Source organism: Platalea leucorodia, assembly GCF_965183815.1.
Source record: "Platalea leucorodia genome assembly, chromosome: 8".
NCBI classification, from domain to species: domain Eukaryota; kingdom Metazoa; phylum Chordata; class Aves; order Pelecaniformes; family Threskiornithidae; genus Platalea; species Platalea leucorodia.
The window spans coordinates 37,006,929-37,023,193 of NC_138830.1; the positions used below are offsets into that span (position 1 = coordinate 37,006,929).

Here is a 16,265-nt window from a genome sequence, read left to right on the forward strand (position 1 = left end):
ACAAATTCAAGCGAGATGCACAATGGTTTGGGCCAGTTCTTGGTGCAGAAGTCACAAGGACAGCGGCAATATGAACATGCCAAGTTGACCGAATCATGATACTAATTCATCCCTGGTCACTGTCAAGTGAAATATTGCACCACAGCCAGCTCCTCCTGCCATGTTCTGGTAGATACTTTATAACCATATACTGAGGTTTTGGCACATTTTCTTTTGCATCTTTCCTCTTCCATGGCAGAGGTCCAGAGGAACCACCTAACCCCCAGTGCCTGGCAAGCCAGCCCCACGGATGGGGCAGACTGATGGCCGTTTCCATGAATGAGATCTAGTAATTACGGCAAAAACTCCAAATTAAACCACAAGATTAAAGCTGGATGCACTTCACGTTTAGTTATGCTCAAGACATGGGAGTTGGCTAGTTGCAGTGACTGGAGATTTCAAGATAATAAACCCCCGGTTTTTGGGAAGCAATGTTTCTATAATGAATCGTTAGCAATTAGGCTGTTCCGTCAAAATAAAACCGTCTTAACCTTTCAAAGAGAATGCCGGGCTATTTAACTTATAATTGATTAACAGCTTTCTAATGAGAGGATTAAAGTACACAGTAGATAACTCAGATGATTGACAGCTCTGCTTCACCAGCCTAAAACAAGATGCCTCCATTTTCCTACCACATGCCAATTAAATGATTAAGTATTGTTTACTGGGACTGGAAGGATTACAAGACAGTAGGTGGATTTATTAGCAGAGAAAGGAAAAACACTCCTACACAGAAGAAAAAGATTATTTTGAATGACTAACAGCCGTGCCCCTGCAAAGCATGACTAGAGCTAGCTAAATTATTCACTGTCAGAAGGTTATGCTTCAGCCCTTCTCCCTTTTTTCAGGCCATTTGCCAGTTTATCCAGATGTCTCCAATGTGCTCATCATTTCAAGGTGTACTGTCCAGACCATTTGCTGAGTTTATCATGTAGATAGTGGTAAATCCAGCTGCTTGATATTATCAGTGACGAAAAGGCTGGGGACTTAACTCACATTAGAGACAGAATCTCACTTCTCTGGGGCAGGAGACCAAGATGTCTTTTAACAAGCAAGAGCTGCTTCATTAGCAGTCTCTTAGTACACATAGGCACCGAATCAAATCACTTTGATACAAGCACCTGAACATGGCAGGAACAATAATGTGTTTTAGCATCTTGCACCAAGAACATCCAATTTTACATGAATTAACAATTTATGCCAAGGAGCTTTGGAAGGAAGGAGAGGAGAGAGAAGCTCTTGAATTCACACGATCAGGCTCCATAGTTACCGTGTCTGAACCAGCCACGTTGCATGATCACAATATGTGCCATTTTTACCAGGCAGGGGGGCAGAATCTAAATGCTGGAAAGATTTCTAAATTTATGACCTTTTGACTGTAGGAAGCTGCACATTAAATGAGACAACTCCTTAAGCTTACGATCCCCCCTTTGTCTTTTAGGTGACCCTTTAATCATCTGATCTCTGGATGGCAAAAGTTAAATGAGCTGTTCTAGTTAAACTAGATGGCAAGAGCTGAAGTTTTCTTCAGATTTCCCCCACCACCACCCATTTCTGTAGGGCTCCTACACAGGTCTATAAGAGTGGCTTTAGCATAGACAAGGAGAGCAAGAGTTGCCAGCTCTGGGTAAAGCTGCCAGCACTCCCTGCCCTGGGAGCTCTCTCCCCCAGTATGCCACTGGCACACAGCGCCGGATGATTCATCTCAGCCGGTTAACTAAAAAGAGCAAAGTCCCTGCCGGACAAGAACCTCTGCAGGTGTGCAGACAGCACAACCCTGTTAACGGAGTAAAATATTTTGGGAACCTGTGAGCTTGTGTTTTCAGCAGCCTGTCCAGGGCTGAGTGCCCCTTCCCAGGATTCTGCCAAACATCTAAAAGCGTAAGATTCTTGTTTTTCAGTGGAAGGCTGTGTACAGCACACAAGCCACCTGCGGTGAGACATGCAAGTGGCAGGCTGATTCTTCCACTGTTTCTTGGAGCTGTACCAGGTAAAGCCATGAAGAGACTGAATTTCAACAAATCAATAAATTAAAGGCCAGAATGTCCAAGAGACATTGTGAAAAAGAGATCCCTAGGGATATTAAATACAAAGATATTACCTCTGGCTCTGGAAACCTCTGAGCCACAGTTTGTGGAGAGGCTGTACCAAGAGAAATATTCCTGCACATCTCCTGCAGCATCTGCTGTGAGCTGCAGGGTGCTGGAGGGGCGGCTGTGCGAAGCTGTGATCCCAAAAGGCTGCAGGGGAGCATACTGAGCTAATTATGAAGAGTGGCAAACTCTGTTATCAAGAGTTAAGCAAATATGCATGGCTGGTGAAGCTGGCTGCCACGACTGGCAGACTTCTCAAGAAAAAAAGCAGCATCTGGAAAAATGCAGGGAAAGGCATTGCAGGACGTACAGTCCTTCAAGAAGACAGCCACCAGGTCACAGAAACAACCCTGCTCAGTGAGACTGGAAAGCAGCCATGCTGAGATTGACACATGCTCGGCCACCTCACCCTGCAGGAACCAACATGGGGATAGAGCTGCCACTTAAATCCAGACTACTTTGTGACAGCCTGTCATCCAGGTCATAAAAAAGAAAAGGCAGCATCCCATTTGCCTGGCAGCATTAGTCCCACAGAGAGCACCATGTTTTGTTGTCCAAACAATGTAATTGTAGGTCACCTGCACTGCAAGCAATGAGAGTAGAAGTAGAGATGGAGGTAACTTTCTTCAGAGAACATTTGGCCTTTATTAACAGAGCCAGCTGTCCCCCCTGCAGTGCCCATCCAGGGTTAGGAAGAGGCAGGACAAATTTCAGAGGAGCAGTTGCAGCCAGCAGCCTCACTGGAGCTCAGGGGGCACCATTTCTGCCTACGCTCAGAGCCTTTGGTCTTCTCACCCCGCTACAAGCCCAGCAGTCAGACCTGGTGCACCCCTGGCAGTGACAGCTCTCACCCTTAGCAGTCCAGATTCCTGCCCAATACCATCTTTGACAACAAACCACCAATTTAACCACCAGACATCACTGTAGGGCTTGTCCTGCCGGTGCCTATTCATAGCACCCCAAGCTGATTATGGGTCCTGACACATTAGCCCATCACTGTTACACCCAATGCATTAACAGTTACCGGGTGCCAGACAGCACTAGCAATCCACACTCACTTTAACATTTTGTGACCTAGACAAGAGCAACTCCAGTTCTTCTGATTTGTACAAGCATCCCTGTTTGAGTTTTAATTGGGATATCACTGGTTAACATGGAATAAAGATGTTCAGACAAATAGCATCCAGGAGAATACCTGCCAAGGGCTGAGCACCTTTTCATATCTGGACAGCACAACCAACCGAAGAGACCACTCATCCATGAGTAATGCTCCCCATGGGCATTACATTACAGGGTACCTGGCTCCCAGGAGGGTATGTCTGCTGGGCAGGACAGCAGCTCCATGGAGAGGTGTTTCGGTGCCCAGGGTGGCTGATGGACACCCCAAGGGCAGCTCTGGGGTATTAATCTCTGCTTCTTTGCTCAAATCCAAAATCCCTCTGGTTGGATGAGCAGGACAAGAAAATGCTTTTAAGTGTCAGGCTGTACCTGAGCCACTTGCTGTCTTCAAGTCCACGTGCAGTGGAGTGATCTTGCCTGTTATCCACGTGGATCACTTGCTCAAGCCTTACAAAGGGATGAGCATCCAGGGAAAAGACCACGGAGGAGCTGGGCAGATTTTTCCCATGGTGAGGGGCAGAGGTAAAAACAACAGGTTTGCTCTTGCTGATGGAAGCACCTTGTTTGGCTTTTACCTGTTATTCATGCTAAAACACAGAAGGAGTGTTTGCCCATCATTAGTAACAGAGTATAAGGTCGCAAAAACAGAAGCTTTGGATGGATTTTAACAACAACAAGGGAACTGGTCAGCAAAAGTCACCAGCTTTTCAAAGGTACGTCTTTCTTCTCAGAGACCCATCACCAGAGCAGATCAAGCAGGTCCAAAGGCTCATCATTTCCCCAAGTTATCACCCACGCCACAAAGCAGAGATTCATGGCTTGCCACTGGCACCTACCAAATACACCAAGAGAGCTGTCCCTGTGGCGAGAGCTGCACTAGAATTTAACCCCCATGACCTTGTGACATGGTCAAGCCACCAAAATGACAGATTTGCCCTCTTGGCTGTGTTGGAAAGATGTGTCTGTCTGTCCCTGGCAGGCAGCAGCTCCTTCCATCATGCTGCAGTGAGCAGGGAATACCCCAGCTTCAAGAGCAACTTCTGAGCTGCTCCACTCACTCATCCTAGAAAAGCTTTAATATTGGCACAACAGCCAAGACAAGATCCTGTACTTTGAGTTCCGATTCTTCAGCCCCATTGCAGCTGTTCTAAATTTAATTGAGACTAAAACAAAAGTGCAGCATCATTTGGCAGAGCTCGAAAAGCAGTCACTGGAAATAACTACATCAAGACCAGTACATTAAAGTGCATCCTTTCAAGCTTTGTTCAGCAGAGTAACATTTGTTATGGAAAACAAAAATCACTGCTTTTGGTTTCAGCTGCCCTACACAGGCTGTAATGGAAACTGGAAGCTGGCTGCAGCAGGAGGAAGGTTAAACACAGGCTTAGCAAGGAATAGTTTCACAGGTTGAAGTCTGGAGCAGCATTTTCAACTTCAAACCGAGATGGGAATAACTAAGCACAGATTTTAGCCCAGTACCTGCATATCACCAGTCTCTCCTGACGGAGAACAAGTAGCAGGTAAGACTTCATTACAAGCTGGCAACCCCAGCACTCAGCTCCTCGGAGCAGGCACGCCAGCCAGCAGAAAGCAAGCAGGCAGCATCTCTCAGAGGCAGCATCCAATACTTCATCAGACAAAACCTACAGGTCTCCAATTATGCAACGATTAAGTGCTCAGGAGGCTGTGAAGTAAGACAGTCTGGGTGTCAAGAGCACAACTTCATTTTTCCCTGTAAGCGGCACTTAGAGAGCTCTTCCCCCATGCCAGCCCCCCTGGCACTCCCCTTCCACTGCACAACTGCTCAGCTTAGCCAAGGAACGAATTTCAATGTCTTATTACCATGTCAGTTGTTATAACCAAACGCCGATGTTAACAGGGCATTTACTGCTTATATGCTGGCCAGCTCACAGCACCTTTTGCTGCTTTATCTAGGGGCAGCGATCATACCTACAAGCTCTTACAGAAATTGTGTATCTCCCTTTTAAATCTGGTAGGGAAAAAACCAAACTCTCCCCTGTGCTCCTCTGCACAATCCTCCCACATGTCCCTCTGCAAACAGACACTGGTTTGATACATATTTAATTTTCTTGTTGTACAACAGGGAAAGAATAGGGACTAGCTCTTGGGATTTTGGCTAGGAGCTAAAATTAAACTGCTTTTCAGGGTGGAGAGAGGTCCTGGGATTGGACCCCATTGCTACTTTTTCCCATAACTACATTATCTCACAGCAGAACAGCGCTCTCCTTTCAGGACCCCGCGTCATTTAATGGAGACACCACTGTGTTATTCCCCATCTAAGGGCAAGACAAGGCTTCAGCGAAGTTGTTCAGCTTTCTATGGCACAGACTGAAAACACGCATCAATATATGTTGCTCCTCAATACATGTGTTCTGGTCCTTCAAGAACCGGACTACTAATATTCACTGATTAGATCTCTTTTGCAAAGCTATTGCAAGATTACCAGGAGGTGGATCCTCACTTATCACTTAGCTATGATTTTTTTTAATGTTCTTTTTTGTGAAATGGCCCCCAAACCTGGTGGATCTCACCATGCCAGCTTACACACTAGTATCACATCTGCTTTAAGAATGTATCTCAGCCAAAAAAACAACAAAACCTTTCCCAAGGCTTAAACAGTATCGGCATCAGACCCAGTAAACTGAACAACATTGAAACAGATGTTACTATCTGAAAAAAAAAAAAAAAAAAAAGTGATTTGACAAAAGTTCAGTCAAAAAATGTGAAATATGAATGTACAGACTTACCATTTTTGTCAGCTCTTCTGAAGATCTAGAATTGAAAGAGAGAGAGAAACATTTTTACTATGTTGTTCGACTTGAAGGGTTTTTGGTTTCAGTGAAGCCCTTAGCACCAGGACCTTGTTCGATCTGAGGCACGGGACAGGGCCATGTTCTCCAGCACCTGAAGAGCCGATTCAGGTGCTTTACTCAGCTCACCCTTCCCAAGACCCAGCCCATCATCCCCAGACCCACATGATGGACAGCCACCTCCGGGAGAGAGTATCAGCAAGTTTGGCCTTGGAATAACCAGTGGAAAAGGAGCTAACTAGCAAAATAAAGATAACACAAAATGCTTCCAGCAGTTCATTTATTTCCCATCTCCCTTGCAGAAAAAAGCCAAGAACATGGATCCAACATAAGGAAAAAAAAAAAAAAATTTTTTTTAAATAAAAACACAACAGCTGTGCAGCCAGCTCAGCCAATTTCTGTAGCAGCAATAGTATCTCTTAAACCAAGTTTCACAGTCCTGCACTTCTGAAAGAAATTATTTACCTTTTTTTTTTTTTTTAAAGGAAAGTTTCCTGCGTGGGAAGGAGATTATATTTACAGTTAAAACTACAGTATGGAGGAACAGCTCACAGAGAGGAATCAGATAGCCCTTTCAGAAGGAAAAAAAAAAAAAAAAAATCACAATAGTGTGTAGTACAGTAGAATTTTCCAGGGAGAAAGACAGCAGAAACAACAGCTATTTTTCTGACTAGTCTCATCTTAGGAATAGTCCCCTGACACAATGCAATTAATAGCAACAGGCTTGTGCAAGGGCTGAAATCTTACAGGTTACTGCCAAAAATGGCTGCTAGCACAGGTTTGGCCATAAATGACCAGAAAATTAACATGCTCATAAACTGGACAGAAAATAGAAAACATTCTCATCATCTCTTCAGACCTGGCCCTATTAATTTGAGCAAGAGCAGAGATTTTGCCTGTACAAAGAAATGTCCCTGCAGAGGGAATAAAAGCACCAGCAGGACAGATCAGAGTCAGATGTAAAATGGAACCTCTTATTTTCTGGGTCATAAAATCATTACAAAAAAAAACATCAGAAGAGAAGCTGCTGCACAAAACAAGAAACCCAAGAGACAAAATGAACTGCAGAATGTGCTATTTAAGTGAATATGGCTTAATTAAGGAACATTAATCATTCTTTTGCCCAAAGTTCTTCCTAGGCTGCATAGGTCAAAGTCAAAGCTGGACTTTCTGGCATACATCGGCAGAGGCAAACACCCTCTGTTTAAGCCAAACCCAAACGGTAGGAGCCACTGAGTCCCAGCTTCAAGAGAGGGTCATAAAAACCCTACAAGGATTACAGCTTGTGACCACTCCAAAATTGCTTACTTCTTGGGCTAATCTTCATTTTTTTAGAGAAATTAGGATTTTCCTCCAAAACTTCTATCTGTCTCCATACTTATGGACTTCTTTGAGGTTGAATATGGGTTTTGAAGGACTGGCCAGTCATGGTTTGTCTATGGGAAGTAAGAATAAAGCCAGCCAGGACAAGCAGGACACCAGCCAGCCCTGTGGCTTCAGCACACATCACCCAGCCATGCGCAATATGCCCTGCCCGGAGTATGAAATATTCTTCTTTTCCTGGCTTGGACCCTCCAAATCCTCACTCCCCACGAGCACCTCCAGACAAGGCACTTCTCTTTCTAGATGCTGATTATATCTGGGTTTTTTGTTTCATCACCACATCCTTCTAATACTGTTCCCACTGCTTTGAAACAAAGACATTATATCAAGTGTAACACAGAAGCAGCAATGTCTATTTTAAGGTCCTGTGGGAGATCGCCACCCCGCTAAGCACAACTTTCAGAGGGAGAACGGGAAGGCAAAAAACAATAGGTAAAATGCAGCTTAAAGTGGGAGAAAGGCTCAATCTGCAGTGCTCTGCTCTGTGGAGCCACCAACCTTGCAAGGAACTCTCAGAGCAAGAGGAAAAAAAAAAAAACAAACCATAATTAAGAAATGGAAGAAATGTTAAGAAATGGAAGTATGTAGAAAGTATGACTATTTGTAAATGAACAGGTTGATGGAAGATCACATCAGCTCTGTTACCTACCAAGGTTTATTCTACAGGACCAAGCTGTTTAGTTTTTATTGCTAATGAGCAAGATTTATTCTTCCAACTTAATTGGACCACCTAAAATTTGCACACACACAAAAATTTAAAACAGGACACCCGGAGGGAAAGCAATTTAAGATAAAGTCATCTGTCAACACAGGCAGGCAGTACATCAAGGTATGAACACTGGAATGAGCATCAGGAGGCTAATAAAGACATAAAATACTCCGTGATAGCTTGGTAATGCTGCCAAAAATGCTGTCTCTGTGAAGACCCAGGATTTACACTCTAGCTCAGCAAACAGTGCCCTCCCACACACAACCTGAAGATGCCCTCCGTGCATGTCTTGAATTAGTTGTTCCGCTGCGGGAAGGATATGGTGTGCTTTTAGCAAGGGAAAGGTGCAAGACCTGGTGATGGAAGGGAAACCGCAGCCCCTCACACCTCCCCTATGGACCAGCGGGACAAACCCTCGAGGGCAGCTCAGTGCTGGGCTCCCAGGGAGCTCAGGGAAAGGAAAGCTCCAATCAGCTCCAGGAAGAAGGGAATATAAGCAAGGATGCTGCTTCATCTCCAACATAGAGGCTGCAAAGCCCGTCCACCCTGCAATCGCTCTCTGCAGTCTTGCAGTAACTCCATCAGTGCTATTCTCACTCAGCAGCGATGTTGCTTAGACTTAATCAAGGCAGCAGCACTGGAGGTTGACGAGAGTGGAGGTGATGAAATATTGATGGAGAAAGGCCCTGTTCTGCCAGGCCCTTGGCAGCGATTGGCTTCCCATGCCTCCACCCTGGCCGAGGACCATCCCCAGTGGCCAAGGGCTTCACGAAACAGGAGCCAGCAGCACCGCACAGCCTGACCAGGGATGCTCTTTCCGCTCCATCACCCCCAGTTCTCCAACCATCAGGGCAACGCACTGCTTTCAGATGGTAAATGAGAAACTATCCAGTCCAAAAAGTACTACAGCAACCATCCCCCCCATCAGCTATGCTTTAAACTTACTAAGCAAGTCTCCTGAAGCACAGGCTAAGTCACATGGTCAGCACACAGGATGCCCACAATATGGGCCAGATTAACCAATTTTATAGGATTTGCACAGGCAATGCATGCACTTTGCTGTCTGCAGCATACTTATTGCATTTACCAGGTGTTTAGATGAATATAAACTCTATTTTATTTATAGCAAGGAACCTCTGTCAAGATTTCCAATAGCTTTTTTTAAAAAAGTATGTTTTTGTTGCACTCTCAAATGGCTACTACAGATATTTAGCTGGCAGAAGCAAGCAATTCAAAACACTAGTGGTAATAATAAACTTGAAAAAAATTGATGGTTTCAAATTTAAACATTCGGCTCTGCCTTCTCAAAGCTCCTGGATGAGAATGTGCAACACTGGAGGTTGCTTAATGGAGGTTTTCTTGGCAATTTTATTAAATTCACACAAGCACTTCCCTAACAAGCCTGAGGATTATTATAGGGTTTGTAGAGTTTATTATCCCTTCAGCAGGTTAATAGGATGTTGATTTAAAATAGAGTGCAACAGAGCTAGAATTTTGTTTTCCATCATAATCTTGGTGCAGAATTGAGGACAAATAAAATCTAAGTCACTGGGTGAGGAAAGCCTATGGATAAGAAAGCGTCCAGATACACAGATATACATAAAAACCCAGTTAATCTGTTCACTATGTTCCTATATTCCTGTTCTTCCTTTCTGTTCCTCTCCCTACAAGTCTCAACACCTCATTTGGAGCTGAGACAAGGCTTTATATCAAGTATGGCCTTTGGTTCTCTAACCTGTGGTACCGGTAGGAATTTCCTCTCCTGCAGCCTCTCTATATTGCTCTTTCCAGTACTAACGCAAGAAAATAATGACCCAAAACTTTGTTGCTTTGGACTACATGGTTAGACATCATCAGGCTAACGACCTTTCCCCATGCAGGAGAAAGGTTTAATTTTGGTATTTCAGTAAGAAATATGCCATTGGTGTGCAAATATTGTGCCATCCAGAGTGGCTCCCCCTCCAAAGCAAGGCTGCTACAGAGCTCCAGATCTCATGACATCTTTCCCACTCCAAGTCAGATCTCTTTTTTTTTTTTTTTTGTCTCCCCAAGAGAAGAGCAGTTACTACCATACTCTAGCCTCTCATTTCACTTTTACCTTCTCCTTAGACTTTACCTAGCTGTCCTATATAAAAGTTGTGTGAGACAGGCAAGAGTTGCATTAGACGTTACCATGTTCACAGCACTAGAAGTTACTTTTCCATAAACACCAGCCCTGGGTGCAGCTCCATTTCAAGCACCTGCTGACAAAGCCCTGAAGAGGAGAAGAGAAAGGATGAACTTTTCTGTGTTATTATGTGCTTTGCAGTGAGCAATTCCCAAATGCACAGAGCCCAGCTGGCCCCTGCCCCTGCTTTCCAGCTGTGCCCTGCCAGCATGACTTGAAAACAAAGCTTTTAGAGCCTTCCCGTTTCACTCAGAGAAGTGAGAAGGTATACGAGGACACAAGAAGGAGCATGAATCAACCTTAAAAAAAAAAAAAAAAAAAAAAAAGCAGAAGGGGATTGAGAAGGGATTCCTGTGGCTGTGATAGCTTTGCTAGTTAGGGCTGCAATGGAAATTGCACCATTGACAAAACAGTTGGAAAACTGTGCCAGTTCTTGGATCTACATTTGGAAATGCACGCTTGGCACAAACCAAATTCTCTGTATTTTCTATCCAAATACTTCACTTGATCCCATGGAGCTGAAGAAGTGCAAATCAGATTTGGCCACGCAAGAGAGGGTGCAAGAGGAGGCATAAGCAGGAGAGCTGGATTTGAAATGATCTTTCTGACCCTGTCGAAGAAGGAAAGAGGCAGATAAGGGTCAAAATCAGTTTTCAGCAAAAGACAGAGCAGATCAAACAAAAAGCTTCATCTGATCTGAAATGAATGGCACTGCTTTCTTCAGAGGCATTTAAAATAAAGCCAAAAAGCGATGAATTTACTCGCTACTGGCAAAGCCAGAAAGGCAGCAGAGATGTCACCACCCCTTGGAGCATACAGTCCTGCCATGGGGATGTTCATCCATACCCAAGGCTGACCTTTATTTCAGATGCCAAGGAGATGAGCTCTTTCAATGGGCTCTCCCTGGTGTAAACCAGACGGGGCACCTCTGCCTGCAGCCACTGTGGCTGACCAGGTCTTGCACTCGCTGGAGTTCACACTCCTGCTGTCAACGCAGGTTTTTAACAGTGACATGAATGCAGGAAGAGATTAGTAAGGACAGTTGGTAAGTAAGTCAGCACTGAAGTACTCCTAGACAGAGCAATACCTGTCTAGACATTTCCCACACCTTGGGAGGCATCCACCTCAGCTCTATATTGCACGTGGACTCATTCACACTCAGCAAATACCCCCAAACACACTATATTCTCCTTTCATAAGCCTTGTGACATTTGTAGATTTGTTCTGGACTGGAAATCACCATCACCACATGTGGATTCAAGCAACACCATGACAGTTTCAGCTTCCTTTTAATAAAGGGATTTTGTCCTCCTGGTTGCAGACAGAAGCTCAGAGCCTTTGGAGGGCATCTTCAAGCAGCCCAGAGGGCAGACAGAGAATGTGACATTAGTATGGTATCGTATCATAAGCTGTGGATAGCCACGAGTTGTCTACAGCAGATTACACATGCTGCCAACCCTGAGCATTTGGCTCTTGCAGATGGAGCAGCCATGTGCAATAAAGGCCCACGGAGCAAACATCCAGAGGCAAACACCTGAGGGCAAGCGCAGGACAGGTACAGACCGTTTGCTCAACCCCAACCCCTTATGCTGATTTGACTGACATGAGAGCTGACCATTAAATGCAAAGTGATGTTTTCCAGGTTCCTAGAGTGACACATCACCTCCACTTGATCTACAACCACTACTGAAGAGCATCTATCACTATAGTTTTACTTGCTGCCTATTTTAGGCAATGCTTAGGACTGAAATATCTTCTTCATTAGTTTGTACAAAGGGTTTAGTTAATCTGCAATTTTAGCCATTTTTTACACTCTGAAACCTACGATTTTGAGTTTAACTAGTAAACATTATTAAACCTTTTTAATTGTTTACCTAAAAAGACACAAGCAAAATAAAAGAAAAATACTGAAAAAAACCCTAAGCTAAGATTCATCCTTCAATTGGCAGTAGCCAGGCTGATCATCATTACTGTCATCTAACCCCCTTACTGTATTTCGTTCTTCCTCAGCCTTCAGTTTTGCCCCAGAACACCACAATTTTGTTTCTTTGGTGGAAAGGGCATAGAGAACTTTGTACTGACCCACCAGCCACCCTCACGGTCTGGAGGAGTCAAAACAAGCATGTTGGGGATGGCCGAGTCAAAAGAAAGCCAGAACAGAAGAGGAAGAAAAAGTGACTAAGGTACTATTAGCATCAGAGCCATCTTATCTAATTCATAGCCAAAACCAAGCTTAACTCTCCTTCCCCAGCCCCCGATGAACAGCCTACATAGCACACCAGCTTATGCGAACGTATTAGTTAAATATAAAATCTTACAGGTCTTTTACTTCATCCCCACCCACCAAGGAGCCGCATTGCTGCGTGGCTGGGACTCGCTGCTTCCCCAGCACATCCATGTAATACAAGAACATGAATATCTTAATTGGAAAATATGTTCTCATCCCTGAGGATTCAGTGGGATCTTTGTTACTTTCCTGCTAATGTGTGAAATTAACCTAAATATGTGTTCCCATGTTTAAACTCTTTGGATGAAAGTGCGTGTGTGTGTCTCACAGTGCACTTGAAGAGCCTGTTACAGTGAAGCCACAGCTTCAACTGATGTTTCTAGTGTAACTGGAGAAAAAGGAGAGAAGCAAGTTCTAAGGGAGGAGGAAAAAACCCCAAACCCTCAACCCTTACATTTCCAACATCCATTTCTACTTTCAGCAGGTGAGAAAGGGCTCCCAGACCTGTTGTGAAAGGGAAAAAGGATCAGGAGCTGCTCACCCAGCTCTATTGTATTTCCCACCAGTTAAGCCATTCTGAAAGTTCATGGCTCATTTTCTCAGCTCAAACTTCAAAGTGTGTGTGTGTGTGGGGGGGGTCAATTTAAAGATAGTAAAGTTGAACAAACAAGATACTATTTTGGTGGAAAAACAGTCCTAACTCAAGAACCTCTTGTATAAACTTAAAGTTACTTCCCAACTGCCTTTATGCTCTGAAGCCCAGATTCCAGATTGTTGTAAAATTTTGGTAATTTCAGGGCAGGTAAAAAAGAAAAAAACACAAAACAGAAAAAAACCAAACAAGTTAAAAGACATAAGGTTATTAGTTTCATTTGTCCTTTCAGTTTCCCCACAAAGCAGCATTTCCTACAGCCCACAGCTGCCCACCTGCCAGCCTGTTTCACTGGGCACAACCATCCATCAAGTGCTCTGCTCTCCGAGCTGCTTTTGGCAGCTCAATAAACACAGTTGAACAGGTTCATTCAGGGAACTGAAATGCCCATCAGCCCAGGGCGCTCAGAGGTGTAATGAGTTTTGAACTCACCAGCCTATGCCAATGCCTAGCAGGGACATGGTAGAGGACTCAGCAATTATTTAGAAGACGCAAGGGCTCACCTGGAAGAGCTAATACTGCCCAACTCCGAGGAGGCTGGAGGAGAGCGTGAGTTATCCTTTACTACAGCCAATGCCTCAGTAGCTTATTTTTGCATTCACTACATTTTTTTTTAAAGCTAGGAGATAGCAAAGCTGAGGATCTATATGTTTAATTACTAGATGCTACAGAAAGACTGTGTAATTACACTGTTTGCACTCTGGTTGATTCCGCTCTATTCTCCCAATTCATTTAAGTGCAAATAGCCTGGTTAGCTCCTTAATCAGGAAGCCTATAAATACTGCAGCCGAAGCACTAAGCACAGCCCTACCTGCCCCCCCAAACCTGGGTAAGGGAGCCCCAGGTCCCACGCACTCACAGGCATCCAGGACCCTGCTGCCCAGCTCCCGCTGCACAGACCCTCACAGCTGCAGCCCTTCAGGGAGTGGGGTCCAGGACGCGGGGTGCACCCCTATGCCCAGCTAACCTGGGGTAACCCATGGTGCAAGACTGGGGGGTTTGCAGGACCTGGAGTCCTGCATCCCCATACAGTCAAGCTAATACCAGGATTAAGGACCTACAGTGCGTCCCTACGCCAGCTGGTCCAGGGGACGCAGGACTTGGGAAAGGGGCTGCAGGACCTGGGGTGCACCCCCATGCCCAGTCAGTCCAGAGGGTGCAGGAAACAGGGTGCACCCCCATGCCCAGCTGGTCAAAAAAATGCAGGACCTGGGCTGCACCCTCATGCCCAGCCACTTTGTGGGTGCAGGACTCAGGAAAGGGGGTAGAGGATCCAGACTGCACCCCCATGCCAAGCTGGTCTGGGAGATGCAGGACCAAGGTGCACCTTATTCCCAGCTGTCCCAGGGTGTGCAGGGCAAAGGGATGCAGGACCCAGACTGTACCCCAAGTGCCCAGCCAGTCTAGGAGGTGCAAGATCCGGACAAGTGGGTGCAGGACCCGGGCTGCAACCCCATGCCCAGCCAGTCGGGGAGATGCAGGACCTGGGCTGCACCCCATCCCCAGCTGGCCGGAGGTGCAGGACCCGAGGAATAACCTTGCTGCCAAGCCGGTCGTGGGGTGTAGGATCCGGCAACGAGGGTGCAGGACCCGCGGGGAACTCCCGTGCCCATGCAGCCTGTGGCTGCAGGATCCAGGCAAGTGGATACAGGAGCTGGGGTGCACCCTCTTGCCTAGCCTGTCCGGGACGTGCACAGCCCCGCGGATGCAGAACCCGGGAAATAACGCCGATCCCGAGCTGGCTGGATGGGTGCAGGACCCGGGCAAAGGGATGCAGGACCCGGGCAAAGGGATGCAGGACCCGGGCTGCACCCCCGCGCCCACCCAGCCCGCGGCTGCAGGACCCGCGCAAGGCGATACCGGCTCCAGGCTGCACCCCCACGCCCACCCGGTCGGGGGTTGCAGGAACGGGGTACAACCCGTCCCTAACGGGTCCAGGGGGTGCAGGACCCGAGGAACAGCCCCGATCCCGAGCCGGTGCAGGATCCGGGCAGGGGGAGAGGCAGGATCCGGGCAGGGGGAGAGGCAGGATCCGGGCAGGGGGACCACTCACATCGAGGATGACGGAGGTGCCCTTCCTCTGCGCGGCGGCGGTGCCCGGGGTGAGCAGCTCCCGCTCGGCGACGCCCTTGTCGCTCATCCTGGCCACCGCCCAGCGCAGCAGCCCGTCCAGCCCGCGGAGCGCCGGCGGCGGCTTGCGCAGCAGCCTGTGCACGCCGGCCCGGCAGTAGCGCGCTGCCTGCTCGCACATCGCTCAGCCCGGCCTCATGCCGGAGCCGGGGACTCCCCCCTCCTCCTCCTCCTCCTCCTCCTCCTCCTCCCACCGCCACAAGGCGGGCAGCGGGCAGGGGCGGGCCCGCGGGGGGAGCCGGGCGGCTGGGGGGCTCCTGCCCGAAGAGGAAGAGGGGGATTTTTGGGGTGGGGGTAGGTCACCCCGGAGCAGCCCCGGTGGGTGCTGCCTGCGTGCTCCCACCCCCACACAGCCTCCCCGCTCCAACACAAAGCATCCTTTTAGGGATCTTCTATCTAAAAAGAGTATTCCTATGGCACCTCTTCTCCCCTCTGCAGCCTCCCGAACCCCCAACAGATTTTAGCAACTCTTCGTAAGGACAGCAAAGAACAAATTTCTTGCTAGGAAATAAAACTTCCCCCTGACCCCCTATCCCTACTCCAAAAAACCCCTATACAATGAATAGCCAGCAATTCCAGCTGGGGTACCACAGCATTCATGGGTACAGAGCTAATCACAGCACTCAGCTGGACAAATATTTCTAACCCTGCAATTCTGTATTACGAGGATATTCCTTTGTGATGCTCCTATGCTCACCTACACAGGCCAAGATCTGCACTTGCAGTAGGAGTAATAAATCTTCTGGCCAAAATGACACTAAATCATTTCATCTCCCCCTCCACACTTGAGGAGATGCTCCCAGTTTGAGTTCAGACCCAGAAAGGCACCAAGGCCAGACGGCTCCAACCCAGACCCTCTCGGAGGGTTCCCCAGAGCGCTGGAGTGGCCACAGGCTCCGAATGGCCTTTCCCCGC

General features: G+C 46.9%; 1 protein-coding gene across 1 annotated transcript in view; it reads right to left on the reverse strand.

Annotated features, from left to right (window-relative positions):
- Positions 1–15,471, reverse strand: part of NECAB2 (N-terminal EF-hand calcium binding protein 2) — a gene marked incomplete at both ends in the record, with an annotated part of 84,367 nt that extends 68,896 nt beyond the window's left edge. Inside the window, 2 exons of the mRNA XM_082319228.1 lie at positions 6,020–6,044; positions 15,274–15,471. Coding sequence (XP_082175354.1) covers positions 6,020–6,044; positions 15,274–15,471 — 223 coding nt within the window. The remainder of the gene's footprint in view (positions 1–6,019; positions 6,045–15,273) is intronic.
- Positions 15,472–16,265: the final 794 nt, after the last annotated feature.